The 18,161-nt window shown below is 34.4% G+C and overlaps 2 protein-coding genes and 1 pseudogene across 2 annotated transcripts; all 3 read right to left on the minus strand.

Annotated features, from left to right (window-relative positions):
* Positions 1 to 3,836: 3,836 nt before the first annotated feature.
* LOC124939611 (receptor-like protein kinase FERONIA) lies at positions 3,837 to 6,788 on the minus strand. Its single transcript, XM_047480072.1, has one exon. The coding sequence runs from the start codon at positions 6,552 to 6,554 to the stop codon at positions 3,837 to 3,839; it is 2,718 nt and encodes a 905-aa protein (XP_047336028.1). The 5' UTR covers positions 6,555 to 6,788.
* A 377-nt stretch (positions 6,789 to 7,165) lies between these two features.
* Positions 7,166 to 8,105, minus strand: LOC124939612 (annotated as a pseudogene).
* Positions 8,106 to 8,177: 72 nt separating this feature from the next.
* Positions 8,178 to 10,177, minus strand: LOC124939613 (transcription initiation factor TFIID subunit 8-like). The gene is made up of 3 exons (XM_047480073.1): positions 9,296 to 10,177; positions 8,377 to 8,495; positions 8,178 to 8,290 (listed from the first exon to the last, which is right to left on the minus strand). Exons 1-3 carry the CDS (start codon positions 9,847 to 9,849, stop codon positions 8,178 to 8,180), a joined length of 786 nt encoding a protein of 261 aa, XP_047336029.1. The 5' UTR covers positions 9,850 to 10,177.
* Between the last annotated feature and the right edge of the window lie 7,984 nt (positions 10,178 to 18,161).

Genomic DNA, 18,161 nt, shown 5'->3' on the forward strand with positions numbered 1-18,161 from the left:
GAATATCCATTCGAAAGTGTTTCAATGGACTATATCACAATGCTGCCAAAGTCGGAAGGGTTTGGTTCAATCATAGTGGTGGTAGACCGATTTTTCAAGTATGGCACCTTCATTCCGGCACCACCAGATGTCACAGCCGTCGAAACGGCCAAGCTGTTCCTAAAGAACATTGTGAAATATTGGGGAGTTCCAAAGACGATCGTGAGCGACTGGGATCCCCGCTTCACCGGGAAGTTTTGGTCCGAGCTGTTCAAGTTATTGGGGACCAATCTAGCATTCTCGACCAGCTTCCACCCCCAAACTGATGGGCAGACCGAGAGAGTCAATGCCTTGCTGGAGTTGTACTTGAGACACTACGTGAGCGCCAACCAAAGAGACTGGGCCAAGCTTTTGGATACGGCGCAATTTTCGTACAACTTGCAGAAAAGTGAATCAACCGGAAGAAGTCCGTTCGAACTCGTGATGGGGAGACAACCATCCACTCCACATAATTTGGCCACAAGATACGTGGGTCAAAGTCCGGTTGCCTTCACATTCGCTAAATCCTTCGAGGAGGAAGCGGATCTTGCTCGGGCGTCTTTAGATAAAGCAACAAAGAAGATGAAGAAATGGGCGGATCTAAAAAGGCGGGCAGTCGAGTTCAAGGAGGGAGACCGAGTAATGGTAAAATTACTCCCGCAACAATTTAAGTCCCTCCGGTCCGTGCACAAGGGGCTAGTGCGAAGATACGAGGGGTCGTTTGAAATTGTGCGGCATGTAGGTAATGTCTCCTATCAGCTGGATTTGCCACCAAAACTAAAAATCCATTCGGTCTTCCACGTGAGCAAACTCAAGCCGTTCCACAAAGACGAAGAGGATGCCGGACGGGGAGAATCAAATCGGGCAGCGACTACCGTCACCATCTCCTTCGACAAAGACATTGAAGAAATCATATCCCATAGGGAGGTTAGAAAGAGGGGCGTTCCACCTTACACCGAGTACTTCGTACGTTGGAAAGGCCTACCAGATGCCGAGAGTAGCTGGGAAAGTGAAGATCACTTATGGCAATTCAAGCAGAAGATCGAAGAGTACCGGTCCAAGGTCGAGACGAGGACGTCCACGACTTAGGTGGGGGAGCATGTCACGGCCCACTTAAGTTGGATGGAAAAATAAGCCCATAAAAGAGAAATATCTAGAAAGTTCTCTAGAACATTCTAGAAGTGTCCAGGTTTTTCATTCCAAAGAATTCTCTAGAATTCTCTAGGAAGTACTTAATGTAAATAGTCCAAAGATGTGTCTAGAATTCTCTAGGACTTGCTATATGTAATTAAATATTAGAAGTCTCTATAAAGACCTAGGATAAAGGAGTATCTAGAATGATCTCCTCCCTTGTATATATAAACAAGCCTTGGTCATTAAGCCAAACACCAAGTAATTGAATACAAACTTATACTCCAAGCTCTCACTCTCACTCTAAAGTTTACTTCTTGCATTCTTAGACAGGCTGACTAGTTAGCATTGTGGCAATACTAACCTAGTACCGCACAAGTCGAGGAAAATCAAGCATTCGAAAGTTAGCCCGTGACACTAAGCTTCTTGTTGTTCTTGTTGCTTTGTGTGCAGACATCCCATATCACATGTAGTCTACTATCTTTTCTCTATCCTCCAATTCTTGCAAGAGAACTGACTGAATTAGCATAGCACACTGCATGTGTTAGGCTTCTCCAACCGGGCTGTAAACGCAAACGCAGCTCCAATTTTTGCTCTAACCGAACGGCTTTTGTAAACTCTCTTTCTAAAAATGATTTTCGGTTCACCCTGTATAATTTTTATAAAATGTTAATTTATAAATGTTAATTAAATCCTTGAAATATATAATTATATTAATTTAAATATTAAACTTGTTTATATAAATTATTTAAAATATTTTATTAGTTCTTTAATTTTTAATTTTAAGATAAAAGATTATAATATTTTTTAAATATATAATTAAATCATTAAATTATATTATACTTAAAATTTTATCTAATTTATTTTATTTTATATTTTTACGTTATATTTTATAACTTAAATTTTATAAATTATAAATTTATAATTTTAAACCTTACGAATAAACATAGAAAATAAAAAAAAAAAAGCAATTATCCGTGAAAAATATATAATTAATTTTATCTTAATTTTATTAAAGGAATAAAAAAAGATTGGGGTTAAATATGTAAAGTTGATAAATATATAAATAATATTAATAAGGTTAAAATGTTAGTGTAAAAAAGGAATATTCTAAGAATGTTTTTTTAAGTTTGGAAATGAGTTTTAAGTTGGAGATGAATTAATGTTGATGTGACATTTACTGCATTTTGGATTTAAGAATGAGTTTGTGAGTTGAAGAAAAAGACCGAAGCCGAAGCCAAGATGTCGAGATCAGTGTGAATCGGAGAGTCGATTTGATGGGTGAGAAGGTGGAGGTTTCGGCGGACCACTCAACCGGTGAATTGATGTGGATTAAAAATAAAAATATCTATGTATGTATTTTTTATTTGGTATAGATAAATATTATATAATTTACAATATATACACAATTTATTTTGAAGTGAGAATAAAATTAAGAAATGGTCCCAATTTCATGATTTATAATTGTATACTAAATCATTCTAATTACATAAAAATTACTTAAAGATTCAAAATTTAATAAAAAAAAATAATTTATAAAATAATAATAAATTAAATATTTCTTACAAATACCATCTATTTCTAATAATTAACCTTGATAGTATTTAAATTTTTAAAATTTTTAAAAAAATATATTTAACTAAGTTAATATATTAATTAATATATTAAATGAACTTTACTCTTTTTTAACTGAATTAATAATTGATTTAGAACTGGTTAATAAAAAAATATTCAAAATCAAAATTTAAATTCCTACAAATTAATAGCACAAAATATTAAAAAAAAGACATATAAACATTATCTTTTACATCTAATAGCACCTAAAAAAATAAAAAATAAAATAAATAAATACATACAAACAAACATTCTTTAAAATGATTATTATAATGTTATTTTGTTTTATTTCTTTTTATACATGGATTAACTTAATCACACCATTGATTGTATTTAATATATTTAACTAACTCTGATTGTATTTAAATAATTAAATATAAATTATATAAATTAAATAAATGTTTCATTATAAAATTAGAAGATTCAATTAATTAAATAAAAAATATAATTAAAAAACTATATTTTCTCATAAAAAAATCCATTACTTTTAATTATATATCCTAATAAATATCATATACTTAACAGTTAGAGGTGTAAATTCATATTTAATATTTTAAAAACGATAAAATTTTCAAATTTATTATATTTAACTAACTTAATTTATTAAACTAACTTAAGTAATTTTTTTAAAATAATTATTTCTAAATTTTAATCACATTTTAAATTATTATTATATATATATTATATATTTTCACAAATTAATCAAATAAATAATTAATAATAATAATAATAATAATATAGACATAAATAAATAAAACAAGATAATTAAATTTAAATACGATTTAACAAGGAAGGAAAGATTAACATAATATTTAGAGCATGAAAACGGGTATAGACTCAACACGATTAGGTCGTGTGATTGGGTCCACACGATGATCATCTCTAATCAAAATAACACGAATTAAATACGAGTTAGCACGACACGAATAAATTTGTATACACGAATTAACACGACAATAAAAACACTATAGATGATAATATTTTTAGTGCATCGAGACATGATATAACACATAAGATTAAAACACAAAATACGAACCTTTTATGTCGGATGTTGTAAGCATTGACATCCACATTCACATGAGTCTGCAACTGTTGGTGTTCTCATCATTAAAGGCGTGCGTGAACGGATCCGGTGTTGGTGTCGGTGGGTCAAAAGTGTAAGGGTACCTCGGCATATAGTTGACAGCCGGCGGCGGCCGAGCGTACATCATCGGATGAAACCTCTCGTTCCCGTTAGCTCTTTGTTGGAGCATCATCGCCATCATCATCTGCTGCTGCTGTTGTTGTTGTTGACGGTATGGATTTTCACCACCCATCGAACCATCTACTCCGCCTCCATGAAAATATCCGCGAACAATCTCGGGAGGGCCCTCCATGGCCGGGAGGCCGTGGGCGGCAGCGGAAATTGGCATGCCACCAACACCCATCTGACTCATTTGACCCATTCCACCACCATCAGGACTGATGTTTCGAGGAAAGCCATTGCTCAAATTGTTAAACCCACTGTCATTTAAGTTATTATTACCATTTTGACCATCTAATTGCATTGGTTGAGAAGAGATGGAAGAGATTGTACTAAGTGGAAGGGAATTACTGATTAGATTTATTTCATCGGTATCATTATATTCTCCATCTGATCCAAAGTCACTAGTAGCATCGCTCTCCTCTTCCTCAACTTGAGAAGTAGCAGCAGCCAATACAGTCTCAAGACCATGTGCGACTTCAGCCATTGTAGGTCGTTCATTAGTCTGGTTATGCAAGCATTGGTTTGCAAGATCAACGTACAATTTGAGGGAACCTGTTGATATTTGTCCCCTCAAACTCGAATCAATGATTCCATCAACTATTCCTAACTTGAGGCAGCGTTGAACCCACAAAACAAGGCTGCGCTGTTCCCTGTCTAATCTATTATCAACGGCTGGCCTCCCACATAATGCTTCCCACAAAACCACACCGAATGCATAAACATCAGATTTTTTGGTTAACCTACGCGTCAAGAAATACTGGGGATCTAGGTAACCAATAGTACCCTTTATATCGGTACTAATATGGGTGGGAGTATCAATCGCAGTTCCCACTTTGCATATGCCGAAGTCTGCAATTTTGGCAACCCAATCCCTATCCAACAAAATGTTATCACTCTTCACATCTCTATGTATCGTGTCATTGACACTATTGGTGTGCAGGTAATCTAACCCACGAGCAGCACCCAAGCATACATTGAGCCTTTGCTCCCAAGAAAGAGGAGTCACGTCTGCATTGCTACTACCATCACGTTTATTCTTGTGAAGGTGATCTGCGAGAGTTCCATATTCCATGTACTCGTAAACAAGAATCATCTCACGACCCTCGTTGCAATATCCTACGAGAGAGACTAGGTGTTTGTGTCGAAGCTTGGAAAGAATATCAATTTCTGACCTAAATTCTTTCTCTCCCTGCTTAGATTCAGAACTTAACCTTTTAATTGCAACTGTTTTGCCAATAATAACTCCTTTGTAGACCTTACCAAACCCCCCTTGTCCAATCTCTAATTCTTTATCAAAGTTGTTGGTTGCAGATTTTATCTGCACAAATGAAAATCTACTGCACAACTCCTCATCTATTAGAGATGGCGAAACGTTTTTACTCCAACTTTTTTTTCTCCATTCACGAATTTGATAAAAGATGACATTCAAAAGAGAAACCAAAATTATAACAATAGTTGCAATGCCATTTCTATATGTTGACAGCATTTTAAGTCTATGGTTTATTGAAGCGTGGGGATTATAGATCACTGGATTTACTCCAGCAAGACTATCATCCAGGTTGCTCAGTTTGAAAACCTCAATTCCTTTAAGAACCGCATCGATGTATTCAGTTGACTGCTCCTCGTGACAAGGGTACAACGTCACTAGTAGATCTTTTTTTCCCATCATTTTGTCTCCTCTTATTGTCACCAAGTAATCTTTAAGAATTGCAACCCCGATTTCACCACCCCATCTGATCAAGTCACCTCGAGACTCAACCATTTGATTGTTTATGAGAATGTTGAACTCTTTTTGTCCACTCTCTTTCACCTCATAATCAAGCTCGCAAAAATGCAATCTGATCAGATACCTGAAACCCAAATCTACGGGCAATTTCCATGTAAAATTAACTCCTTCCCCAACTTGCTTATTTCGGTTCATTGACCAAGACGTCTGGTACAGTCGCTGTGGTGCGCCATTTTTTGTTGTTTCAGTATACTTGATTCTATTTGTTGACTTGATGGGAAAAACACTGGATTCTATCATATGGTTTGAATCGCCAGTCCACTCCCTGAACATACTTGTGTCATGAGCAGACGAAAGGGAGCTGCCACCAACGCTTAACCGATGGGTCATCTCCATTGCAGTGGCTTTACCGATTGGAAGTCGATAGTTCTGCCCTACAACATGCACCCCTGCATCTCCCTCCATGGTGTAGTAAAGTCCAAGCGGCATGGGAACGACTTCAATTCCATTTACAAATGCAAATGTCTCATCATCAGAAGGGATTGCTCTTGATGGGGAGAAAGTAATTGATAAGGGCTCGTCGTCAGGGACATAAAGGGTGAATTCTTTTACAATGGATTTGAGGCCTAGAGAATCGGCTGTTAGGAAAGCACTGAAATTGTTGAGGAGTGTATACGGACCTGATTTTACGGTTATGAAAGCTGCGGACGTCTTGAAACCAGAGTATGAAACTGGGTAGAAGTGAAGGCGGATGAACTTGTAGCCTGAGCCAACTTGGAAGGTGTAGTTGAAGGATGACCGAGAAGCTCGAGCTGTCATATAAGGAGTGGGATCGAGGAGGTTGTCAATGGAGTAAGGGCTGACTGATTTACTTGCAGGTCCATGAAAAATGATCTTGGTGGCAGAATCTGTTTCTCCAACCCATTGTCTGCCGTTTAATGCTGTGATGTTGCGGGGGAAACCGCAGTTGACAGCGATAGCATGGTGTGAATCGTACTGAACAGGTGAGTTGCCTGCGGTTATCGATCGGAGAAGAATAAGAATAGGGAAGAAGAAGAGAGCCGAGCAAACCAATTCAGCAAGCTCCATTTTTTTTTCAGCTACCCAACATAGACAGCCGAGCAAGCCCACTTCAGCAAGCTCCATTTTTTTCAGCTACCCAACATAGACAGCCGAGCAAGCCCAATTCAGCAAGCTCCAAATTTTCTTTCGAACTACCCCATTAGATAATTCAATCTTTATTAGTCCAATCCACAACAATCATCATGAATGGTCTTTTCTTCATTAGCTGTCAGTTTTCAACCTTTCCAGCTTTAGTTTTTTCTTTTCTTCAAAGAAAGCCAATTTAGCATTATTATGGTATTGACGAATTATGTCGACAAATCCATTTCTTTCGGTTATCGCGAGAGAATCTTTATCCACGGCTTCAATCAATTCAATAGCCGCGAAACCGCTCTCTCCAACGACATCTTCACCGCATCAATCACAAGCTGCGTTTTCCTACTAATGTTCACCCACTTCATCTCCGGCTTTGAACCCTCAAATATGATATCAGAAACCAACCTAGAGAATTCCCTCGCCATTAAAGCTTCTTGAGGAAGTTCCGTCTCCACAATGCACTCACTCGGCATCGGTTCCCATCCCAGAGACAAATTAGTACCAATTCGAATCAGAAACTATATAGAACGATGCTCTTTTCTCCTCAAACGGTATTACAAAATCATGAACACGTAAATCTCCTTTACTTCCTAAAACCCTAATATCCATCGCATGATTAGCAAGAAAAGAGCGGTAGAATGTAGTTGATCTCCCATCTCCCCAAGTCAACGAAGCAGAACAAGATAACAGAACGCCTATTTCGTTGAATTTCGGATCTGGAATAGCGGTTACCTTCTTCGGGAGATCGTAGTTCATACACCAAAGAATCGCGCGAATACAATACCAGCCGACATCTCCAAGTACACCGAGAGAATCAAGGTCAGGTTGAACTCGGATGTCGTTCTTTATAAATTCGGAATCGCCTTTGTAAGTTAATATACAGTGAATCGATTTGATTTGGCTGAATCGATCTAGATCGGAGAGAAATTCGTTCATCTTCATCGTTCTCGGATGATGCATCCACATCGTGGAATCCATATCATCTTCAAGAATCTTGTCAAGCTCCGCCGTGTTAAGAGCCACCGGTTTCTCCAATAACACATGCTTTTTCCGATTTGCAGATATTGTGGCCCATTTTTTCAATCTCTTCAACTCTCTCCACTTCATTGTTGATGACAGGGGAAGAAGAGGCAGCGCACAGTAATGAAGAAGGGATGAAGATTTTACCTTTATTTCAGGAACAGCAGGTAGAATCTCATCTTGATCTTCCATTTCAGAGTCACCACTTACTCTTCTCCTTCTCATCTTGATCTTTTTCACTACTTTTGCGAACTTCTTTCTTCTCTATCTTTTTGTCACCATTCTTGATTGTATCATCTCTATTATCAATGTCAACAAGCACCCAGTTAAATCTGGATTACTAACATCAGCATTCTTGATTGCATCATGACCCATATCTTCAACAATGGAAAATCTCTCAATTATGTGCATTCAACTAATTCATCTTTCATTTATTTCACTTCTTCTTCAATAGTAATAATACAATAAAGCCCTCCATCAATGGCTGTTCTGGCCATCGACAGAGGCAGCGAAAAACCTCCAAGAACCTTAACCTTGAAGCTCTGATACCATGTTACAATCTTGAAGAAGAAGAGGTGGAAACTGAAATAGTATTATTCAAAAAATTGTTATTCAACATTACATGTCTCCCTTATATAGAAATTCAATACTAACTAATTAACCAAACTAACTAATCAGTTACTAACTAATTAACGGTTTATTAAACCATTATTTATTATTTTTACAAAGACGGAGCTGAAAGTATTCGGGAGAAGTACTAGTGGATGCAAACCCATGATTATCACGGGGGTATTTTCCGATGTCGAATCGATTCAGCGTTGTAGATACAGAATCGAAAGAAAGACGCCCCTCCTCTTCCTTCCTGCGCACTAAAGAGATCTTGGGTGCACTGTTTTACCTTCTTCCAAATTCCACGCGGACGACTTCGTTACCCCCTATAGTTGACTTCCCAATCCCCCCACATGCTGCAGTCACTTAAAAATTTGTTCTCCAATTTTCAAAAACATGTCTTTCTACAAATTCCAAAATAAAATGACATCTAAGAAAATTGTGTTTTCTAATTAATTCGGATCAATACATAATGTCTTTTGAGTTTTGAGGCATTACATTTTGAGATAAAATTAGGAACTATTGCTCAAATAGTGTCAAAAAGAGCATTAAGTTGATTATGTATTGAAAGTAGTAGGCCTTATAATGAGTTCACATAAGGCTAAGAGACTAGTTTAGAATAATCACATCAGATTAAAAAGTCACAAGAATTTCAATCAAAAAGAATAACAATGTTTCATTTCTGTCCCAATGTCAAACTAATCTAAAATCATCATCTGATTAGTTTCAAGTTAAAATTATACAACTACCTACATCAAACTGACCTAGTTTACATCTGTGGCAATTCATCAATTCTTCTCTTCTTTTTCTTTTCATCGTCATTCTCGCTATCCTTTCCAGAACAGGAAGACATATTGCCATTGGGTTGCTTCTTATTATTATTTATCCCAAGCTTAAATCGAATAAGAGGTCTCGGGCTCTGTAAAACAACGCCTTTACTCCTTTCTTGTTCTTCACATTCATTTGTTGTGGTTTTTTCTGCTCCAGTAACTGGGACTAGTGTGTCGAATAAAGGAATATGATTACGACCCGTATTTTCTTGTACTTCTTTCTCTCCAAATTGAAGAGTAGTAAGAAAAGGATTGCTCTCGACAACTCTTTTTCCTTTGGCAGCATCTCCTGATTCGACAGCTGCAGGAAATTCAAACAACATTTGTTGAAGATTTAAAAAAGACTCTGGATTCTTGTGTTTTCTAACAAGCTCGACGATTTCCCCATTTGTTTCAGCTCCTCCTTCGTTAACCACAGGTGATTGTGTGATGATATCGGGAAATGCTGGCAGCCAAGCAGGTATGTGTTGGTCAGGCGGAGTTTCTCCCAGTTGCATAAAACTTGATCTGATCTTTTGGTCTTTCGAAACAGGAAAACAGGGAACTGAATATGCAAATGCAATCTCACCAGCATCGTGAAAGTATTGAATCAGTTCCCTAATTATACCGGAATTCGCAAGGCAATGATTCACATCTGAAGCACCGGAAAACCCATGTGATGATCCTAACTCTTTCAATGCTTGAATAACATCCAACACATCACAGTCATTCCGATTGGCTAGATTTTAATAGAGATTAGAGGTTTTTCCAATGTCACGAATATACCTAACTGCTACATCTGACATTACATTTAGGGATGATTGCTGGAAGCCCTGAAATCCTAGAGAATCGAATACCTGAGCGACAGCTATCTTCGCAAGCGCTTGAACGAAGTCGTCAGCTCCTGATTTCTTATTAGTGAGATTACATCACGTAGAAAAATGCCATTGCCCTTCAACTCCTAGTTCATCTCGTCTGATAAGAAAGACCAGAACTATTACAATCCAAAATAAACCCTAAATCGGCACAAAATATAGTCAAATTTCGAATACTGAATTAGGAGGGAAAATTTTACAAGATGTCCCTAAAAAGGCTATTAAATGCGAGCGCATAAATTTAATGGTGCAAATGAATTCTTCAAAATATTCTGACGAAATTATCCTATCGCGTAACGCGAAGAGGACAGAATCGTCTCGCGAAAGAAAAGCCTGTGAAATTACTTTTTCACGTAACGCGAATGGCACAACCATTTTGGATTTTTCACAGGTTTCGCTCGTATCAATATATTATATTGACGATTACTCTCTCGTTAACGTTACATTTTTATCACAAATTATTTTAAAATAATTAATAGCATATACGATAAACACATAGTAAAGAGATAGATAATATGACAAATCGTTAAGTTAAAAAGACATATAAGTTATAATTTTACACTTTTATATTTTATTATAATGTCAACCCATAAATACTATTCTTGACAACCAACATTGGTATAGACCAACATTGTTGATACTTAATAAGACCTATTGATATTGATTTTATTTTAAATAGTTAAATTCACATGTTTCAATTAAATTTGTTTGGTTGAGATAAATAAAGACAAATTAGATTTTAAAATATTTTACTTTTTAATTAATGATAAATATATTTTAATGTGACAATAATTAAAATATATAAAAATGATACATTATACTAAAAACTGGATGTTTTTGCTCATTTGAGTAAAATACCAATACCTAAAATTATGATAATTCATCTTCGTATAATATAATTTAAAGTTGATAAAAATGACTCAAATTATAGTCTCAAATAACAATTAAGCCAAATATATAAAGATGAAAATAATATTAATTTGAGGTTACTTGTTACAAATATTTTTTTTGGGGGTTAAAAATCAAAACTAATAATATTTATTATAAAAATTTGATCATTTTATTTTATAACTTAATTTAAAATTTAATAAAAAAAATCAAATCTGAAACTAGGTATGAATTTATAGTACACCATTTCTTAATGCCTCCATCTAATACATGTAATGTTAAAAATATGAGTATGAAGTCAGGCCCATCTAGAGTTGTATCCATTTTAGTAATATAGGATTTAAATTTGATGGGATTTGGGAGTTCTAAAACAAAGCATTATTTAATTAAGAGATGTTAATGTATTAATTTTTTAGTTTGTCAAAAAAATAAAAATCTTTGGTAAAATAAATGTTAAAAAATTATTTAAAAAATGGTATAAAATTATTTTTAATTAATTTTATATAAAAATATATTAATATAATTATTTTTTAAATAAAAATAAAATAAGATTACTCTGATAAAAATAACATTTTTGAATAATAATTTATGACTTTTATTTCTTAAAATTAGTTTAAATTATTAATAGATCAAAATCGAACAAATTCTTAAAGCTCAATGTATAATTATTTTGTTATATTTAATTAAAATAATTTTTTTTTAAATAATGTTTTGTTTATCATAAAATTAAATTACATATATTTTACAACTTAATGATAGAAATTTTATGAGAAACATTTATTAACATAAACACAAAATAAATAAATAAAAGACCAAAAAGTTTAAAAATCAAAATAAGAAGATTCATATGAATAAATAAGAAAAAAAAATATGGTAGGTTAATGATATGAATATATATATAAAGTAGGTTAATGAAAATAGTAAGAACTTATAAATAAACAAATTCCTAGTTGTACAATTATAAATACACAATTTAAGAGTAAATCTATACTATTCAAAAACAAACAAAAATTACACCCAAAAAAAAAAATACAAACAAAGTCTAAATATATTAATATACAAAATATATAAGATTAAGATCTATTAATTCAAATAAAAGTAATTTCTTTATTTCTCTAAACTAAATTTATATTGGATCATGTAAAAAAGATTTTATAACAATTAATAATCTAATTACTCTTTTTTATTCTTAACAATCTTAAGTGTTTGAAATTAAAGTAAAAAATCATATATAAAAAACTTCACCCACTAAAAATTTAGATCACATTACTTACTAAGGCATCTTTAATTTAATAAAATTGAATTGTTAAGTTAGGATTAAAAAAAATAACTTAAGTCTTAAAATAATTTATTTTATATTTTAGAATTAATGATAAATATATTTTTATATGTCATTTTAGGGCTTGTATTTATGTATAAGTAAAAATAAATAGTTTGATTTCGTTGTTGTCAGTCCAAATACCTGTATTTTTTTTTATGGTTCATTGACATAGAGTTAGTGTTATCAAACCGAATTCAAATACAACAAATTAGAATTACTTTTTTGGTTTTTGAGTTGAGTTTTAAACAAATTTGAATTCAAATAAATTTTTTGATTTAATATTCGAGTTAGGGTTAAATTCGAAACCAACTGAAAACTGAATTCATTTTTATTATTTATTTTAATTATATATTATATATAATTATATAAAAATTGTTATTTTGATAACTTAATTAAAATAAATAAATTTTAAATTCGAAATGATTCAAATAATTAATTTGGCAATAAACTAAAAATAAATGTTCGAATTCTTCGAACCAAAAATCAAATTTGAATTCGGTTGAAAATGAGAAAATAAAAGTTCAGAAATTCAAACCGATAAATTCTAATAACCAAAAATGGAACCGATTAACACCCCTACATAGTATCAAGTTATACTTTTTTTAATTACTTATATTTTAATAAAATAATTTAATACATCTCAAGTTATACTCTAACACCAATAAATTTAAAATTAATTTTATTATTTAAATTAATTTGGCGATTATATATAGTCCAAAACAAGAATGATTGTGTTAGTACTGCAATCATTGTTTATTCGCATCGTCGTGTTAGATATATAAATAAATTACGATACAATGATCGATAATCTTATTAACCCCTCAACGTGTCGTGCACTTAATACCCAACCCTATAATTAGTAATTACCTATGGTCATAATAATTTCTTTCACATTTAGAATTTGAAAGTACTTAAATTTATAATAAAAAATATTGAAATTTTATTTTTCTCATTCACAAAGATAATAATATATAGAAAAATGAAACCAAAACAATGTACATTAGAACACAGAAATGGCTAAAACGGTTATGAACTCTTAGCTATATATGTCTCTTACCATAATATATTTGCTTTCATAATGTACATTTTTATGAAATCAAAATTTATATTTCACCGCTTAAGTCGAAATCTCTGCAAGTTACAACTTGACACGTCACTACACAGACATGCAACTTATAACTTGACACGTCTCAATTCAGTTGCGGTGGCAACCCATAACATGGACTCGTGGCAACCAACATGCATTGGGTGCCGACCATCATGGTCTGATTTTAAGCAGCAAGTTGCTCAAAATGGGGTCCACCCTGTTATTTTTTTTTTATTTGTCGAGAAATTCTTTATTATCCCACTTGATCAGATAATAATAATAATAAATCTTCTGATGAAATGATAATTTACTGTGTTTTAGGTTATTTCAATCATTTCAAATTATTCAGTCCATTTGTAAAAATTATTCTTAATAAAATACTAATATATATTTTAAAAAATAATAATTTTATATTATTTATCAATGTGATATAATGTTTTTAATAAAAAAAACTTAACTTTTAATAATATTAATCAAAACAAAATATTTAAATAACTTATAGATTTTACGAAATAAAATTATAAATTATTTTATTTTCATATTTATTCAACATACTATGTTACTAGCAATATATATATTTATATATGAAAATATCAATTTAAATGAATTTATTTATTCGGATTTGATTTCACTAAAAAATTTGTCTTCTTTATAAATTTATAATACATAATTGTTTATTATTTGACAAAAAAAAAATAATAATAATTACAATGAAATAGATTATGAATTATAATTATATTTAAGAATATTAATTTTTTCAATTCTAACTTATGAAGTGTAACAACTAAGATTATTAATAAACTAAAGTAACTGTTGGGTTTTTTGTTTCCTTAGTCCATGAGGAAAAGCCCAGCAAATAGGCCCATTTGGGCCCCCACTTGATTCACTTATTTGGGAGCAATATAAAAGGGGAGAAATCTTCTTTTGCAAGAAATAAGAGCAAAAGAAAGAGAGAGAAAATCAAGAAAGAAAAGAGGGGAAAAACTTCAATTTCAGCAGCCTTAGTATTTTGATGATTTCCGGAGTTTGCACCGTTGGATCGTTCTAATTTTTGGACAGCAGCTTCACAACTTCTGGGCCAACATTCTGAACGGTGGAGATCGGATTCTGAGGTCTGGAGGTCGGGGTTTCGTTGCCGGAACAGTAGCAGTTGTTTTTGGTGATATTCTTCTTTTCTTGTTCTTTGATTGTTTCTATATCCTTGATGTGAATGTTTCCAAGGGTATTATGAATTTGTATGCCTCTAGTATTGTCTAGAGAAGATTTTTGTATTGCTCTCTTACTGGTGATAGTGGATTTTAAGCGGCACTAGGTGTCCCGTGGTTTTTACCCATTGAGGGGTTTTCCACGCTAAAATTCTGTGTTGTTTGTGTGTGCTTGCTTGGTGTGTTACTCACTGTTTTAGGGCTGTGTTGATTGCATTTTGCATACCTATTTGTTAGCTTCCTCACAGGTTTAAACGGTTTGGGAAAGTGTTGCCAAACAGGATAAATTCCGCATTTGTTGTTTACTGTTGTGGTGCATTTCCATCAAAGTGGTATCAGAGCCTTGGTTGCTTATTTGTGAATTGAACTGTTTGAACGATGGAAACTAATACAAGTAGGATGATTAATTTGAATGGTTCAAATTATCATGTTTGGAAGGCAAAAATGGAAGATCTCCTATATGTGAAAGATTATTACTTACCTGTTTTTGCTACTGATAAACCTGAGAATAAAACTGATGCAGAATGGACTATTTTGCATAGACAGGTTTGTGGATATATTCGGCAATGGGTGGAGGATAATGTGCTGAATCATATTATTGGGGAGACACATGCTCGTACTTTGTGGAACAAGCTTGAACAGTTGTATGCTCGGAAGACTGGGAACAATAAACTGTTCTTGATTAAACAATTGATCAAGTTACAGTACAAAGATGGCACTCCTGTTACAGATCACTTAAATGCGTTTCAGGGCATTGTGAATCAGCTTTCAGGAATGGGTATCAAGTTTGATGATGAGATTCAAGGTCTATGGCTACTTGGTACATTACCAGATTCTTGGGAGACTTTTAGGGCATCCTTGTCCAACTCTGCACCGGATGGTATTATCACCATGGAATTGGCTAAGGGCAGTGTTATGAATGAAGAGATGAGAAGAAAGTCACAGGGTTCCTCTTCACAATCAGATGTCTTGGTCTTTGAAAAGCGGGGGAGAAGTCAGAGTAGAGGTCCGGGTAACAAAGGAAATCAGCGTGGTACTAGCAGCTCCGGTAAAGGGAAGTATGCTAATATTGAGTGTTACTATTGTGGTAAAAAGGGGCACACAGTAAAGTTCTGCAGACAGGCAAAGAAAGAGAACAAGAAGAAAAACTACAACAACCAGAACAACAATCAAAGGAAAGATGACGATGGCAGTGACAAGGTTGAAGTGAATACTATCACTAATGATTTCTTTGTTTGTTGTGATGATAATTTGGTGAACTTTGCACATGATGAGGCGAGTTGGGTGATTGACAGTGGAGCTTCGTGTCATGTTACATCACGAAGAGATTTTTATTCATCTTACACTCCAGGTGATTTTGGGGATGTCAAGATGGGTAATAGTGGGCTATCAAAGGTTGTTGGCATTGGAGAAATCTGTTTGAAATTTGATACTGGAATGGAGTTGGTTTTACAAAATGTAAAACATGTCCCGGATATGAGATTAAATTTGATTTCTACAGGTTTACTTGATGATGATGGGTACAACAACTACTTTGGTAATGGTTTGTGGAAACTCACTCGTGGTTCTTTGATTGTGGCAAGAGGTAAAAGGTGTTCAAAGTTGTATGTGGTACAACCGAAGATATCTAAGAGCATTGTTAATGCTGTGGAGAATGCTGACATGACTGAGATATGGCATAAGAGACTTGGTCATATGAGTGAAAAGGGCATGGCTTTGTTGTCAAAGAAAGAAGTGTTATCAGGTGTAAATGATGTCCAGTTAAAGAGGTGTTCTCATTGTCTTGCAGGTAAACAAAACAGAGTTTCCTTCAAGAGCCATCCTCCCTACAAAAGAGAGAGCATACTTGATCTTGTTCATTCCGATGTTTGTGGTCCTATGAAGACAAAAACACTTGGTGGTTGCTCATATTTTGTCACATTCATTGATAATCACTCCCAGAAAGGTATGGCTTTATACTTTGAAGTCTAAAGATCAAGTTTTAGATGTGTTTAAGCAGTTTCATGCCTCAGTTGAGAGAGAGACTGGAAAAAAGCTCAAGTGTATTCGGACAGACAATGGAGGTGAATACATTGGGCCATTTGATGCTTACTGTAGAGAGCATGGTATTCGGCATCAAAAGACTCCTCCAAAGACACCACAGTTGAATGGCTTAGCAGAGCGGATGAACAGAACACTGGTTGAGAGAGTCAGATGTTTGCTTTCACATTCAGGGTTGCCGCGTTCCTTTTGGGGTGAAGCGTTGAACACGACAGTACATGTTATTAATCTAACCCCTTGTGTTCCTTTGCAGTTTGATGTTCCTAACAGGGTTTGGAGCGGCAAAGATGTTTCTTACAGTCACTTGCGAGTCTTTGGATGCAAGGCATTTGTGCATATTCCCAAAGATGAAAGATCAAAGCTTGATGTGAAGTCTAAGATTTGCGCGTTCCTCGGCTATGGCGATGATGAGTTTGGATATAGGCTTTATGATCCAGTTCAGAAGAAGCTTGTTCGAAGCCGGGATGTTGTGTTTATTGAAGATCAGATTTTGAAGGATGTTGAGAAGACAGAGACAATTCCTCGACATAGTGATGATCTTATTGATTTGGGTCCAGTTCCTCTACAACATGTTGACACACAGGTTGGAGATGATGTTCCTATTGAAGACCATGGTGCTGATAATGTTGATGCTCAAGAGCAAGATGTAGATGAAGTTGTTCACCCAGAGTTACCAGTTCTAGACATGCCACCATGTGTTCCACTCAGACGGTCTACGAGAGATCGTCATCCTTCTGTACGTTATTCTGCAAATGAGTATGTTCTTCTCATTGATGAGGGGGAACCTGAGTGTTATGCAGAAGCTATTGAAGATGAGCACAGGAAAGAATGGGCTGAAGCTATGCAAGATGAGATGGATTCCTTGTATAAGAACAATACTTATGAGTTGGTGAAGTTGCCTAAAGGCAAGAGAGCATTGAAGAACAAGTGGGTTTATAAGGTGAAGACTGATGAGTTCACCTCACAACCCAGATACAAAGCTAGATTGGTGGTCAAAGGATTCAGCCAGAAAAAAGGTATTGATTTCGATGAGATTTTCTCTCCAGTTGTGAAGATGGGTTCTATTCGGGTGGTTCTCGGTTTAGCGGTCAGTCTTGATCTTGAGGTTGAGCAGATGGATGTCAAGACTGCTTTCCTTCACGGTGAATTGGATAAAGAAATCTATATGGAGCAGCCTGAAGGGTTTCAGGTAGAAGGTAAAGAAGACTATGTGTGTAGACTTCAGAAAAGTCTATATGGGCTGAAGCAGGCACCGAGACAGTGGTATAAGAAGTTTGAGTCTGTTATGGGGGAGCAAGGCTACCGAAAGACTACTTCAGATCATTGCGTTTTCTTTCAGAGGTTTGGTGATGATGATTTCATCATTTTATTGCTTTATGTTGATGACATGCTTATCGTTGGCAAGAATGCAGGA

Source organism: Impatiens glandulifera, chromosome 5 (assembly GCF_907164915.1).
Source record: "Impatiens glandulifera chromosome 5, dImpGla2.1, whole genome shotgun sequence".
NCBI lineage: Eukaryota > Viridiplantae > Streptophyta > Magnoliopsida > Ericales > Balsaminaceae > Impatiens > Impatiens glandulifera.

What these genes read in the sequence shown, in the direction of transcription:
- LOC124939611 (XM_047480072.1), bottom strand. Translation starts at nt 6,554, where the DNA reads ATGACAGCTCGAGCTTCTCGGTCATCCTTCAACTACACCTTCCAAGTT.
- LOC124939613 (XM_047480073.1), bottom strand. Translation starts at nt 9,849, where the DNA reads ATGCAACTGGGAGAAACTCCGCCTGACCAACACATACCTGCTTGGCTG. An exon ending in ATTGATGAATTGCCACAGAT is followed by an intron (nt 8,496 to 9,295) that starts GTAAACTAGGTC and finishes ATACTATTTCAG; the next exon opens with TTTCCACCTCTTCTTCTTCA. An exon ending in CATTGATGGAGGGCTTTATT is followed by an intron (nt 8,291 to 8,376) that starts GTATTATTACTA and finishes CCATTGTTGAAG; the next exon opens with ATATGGGTCATGATGCAATC.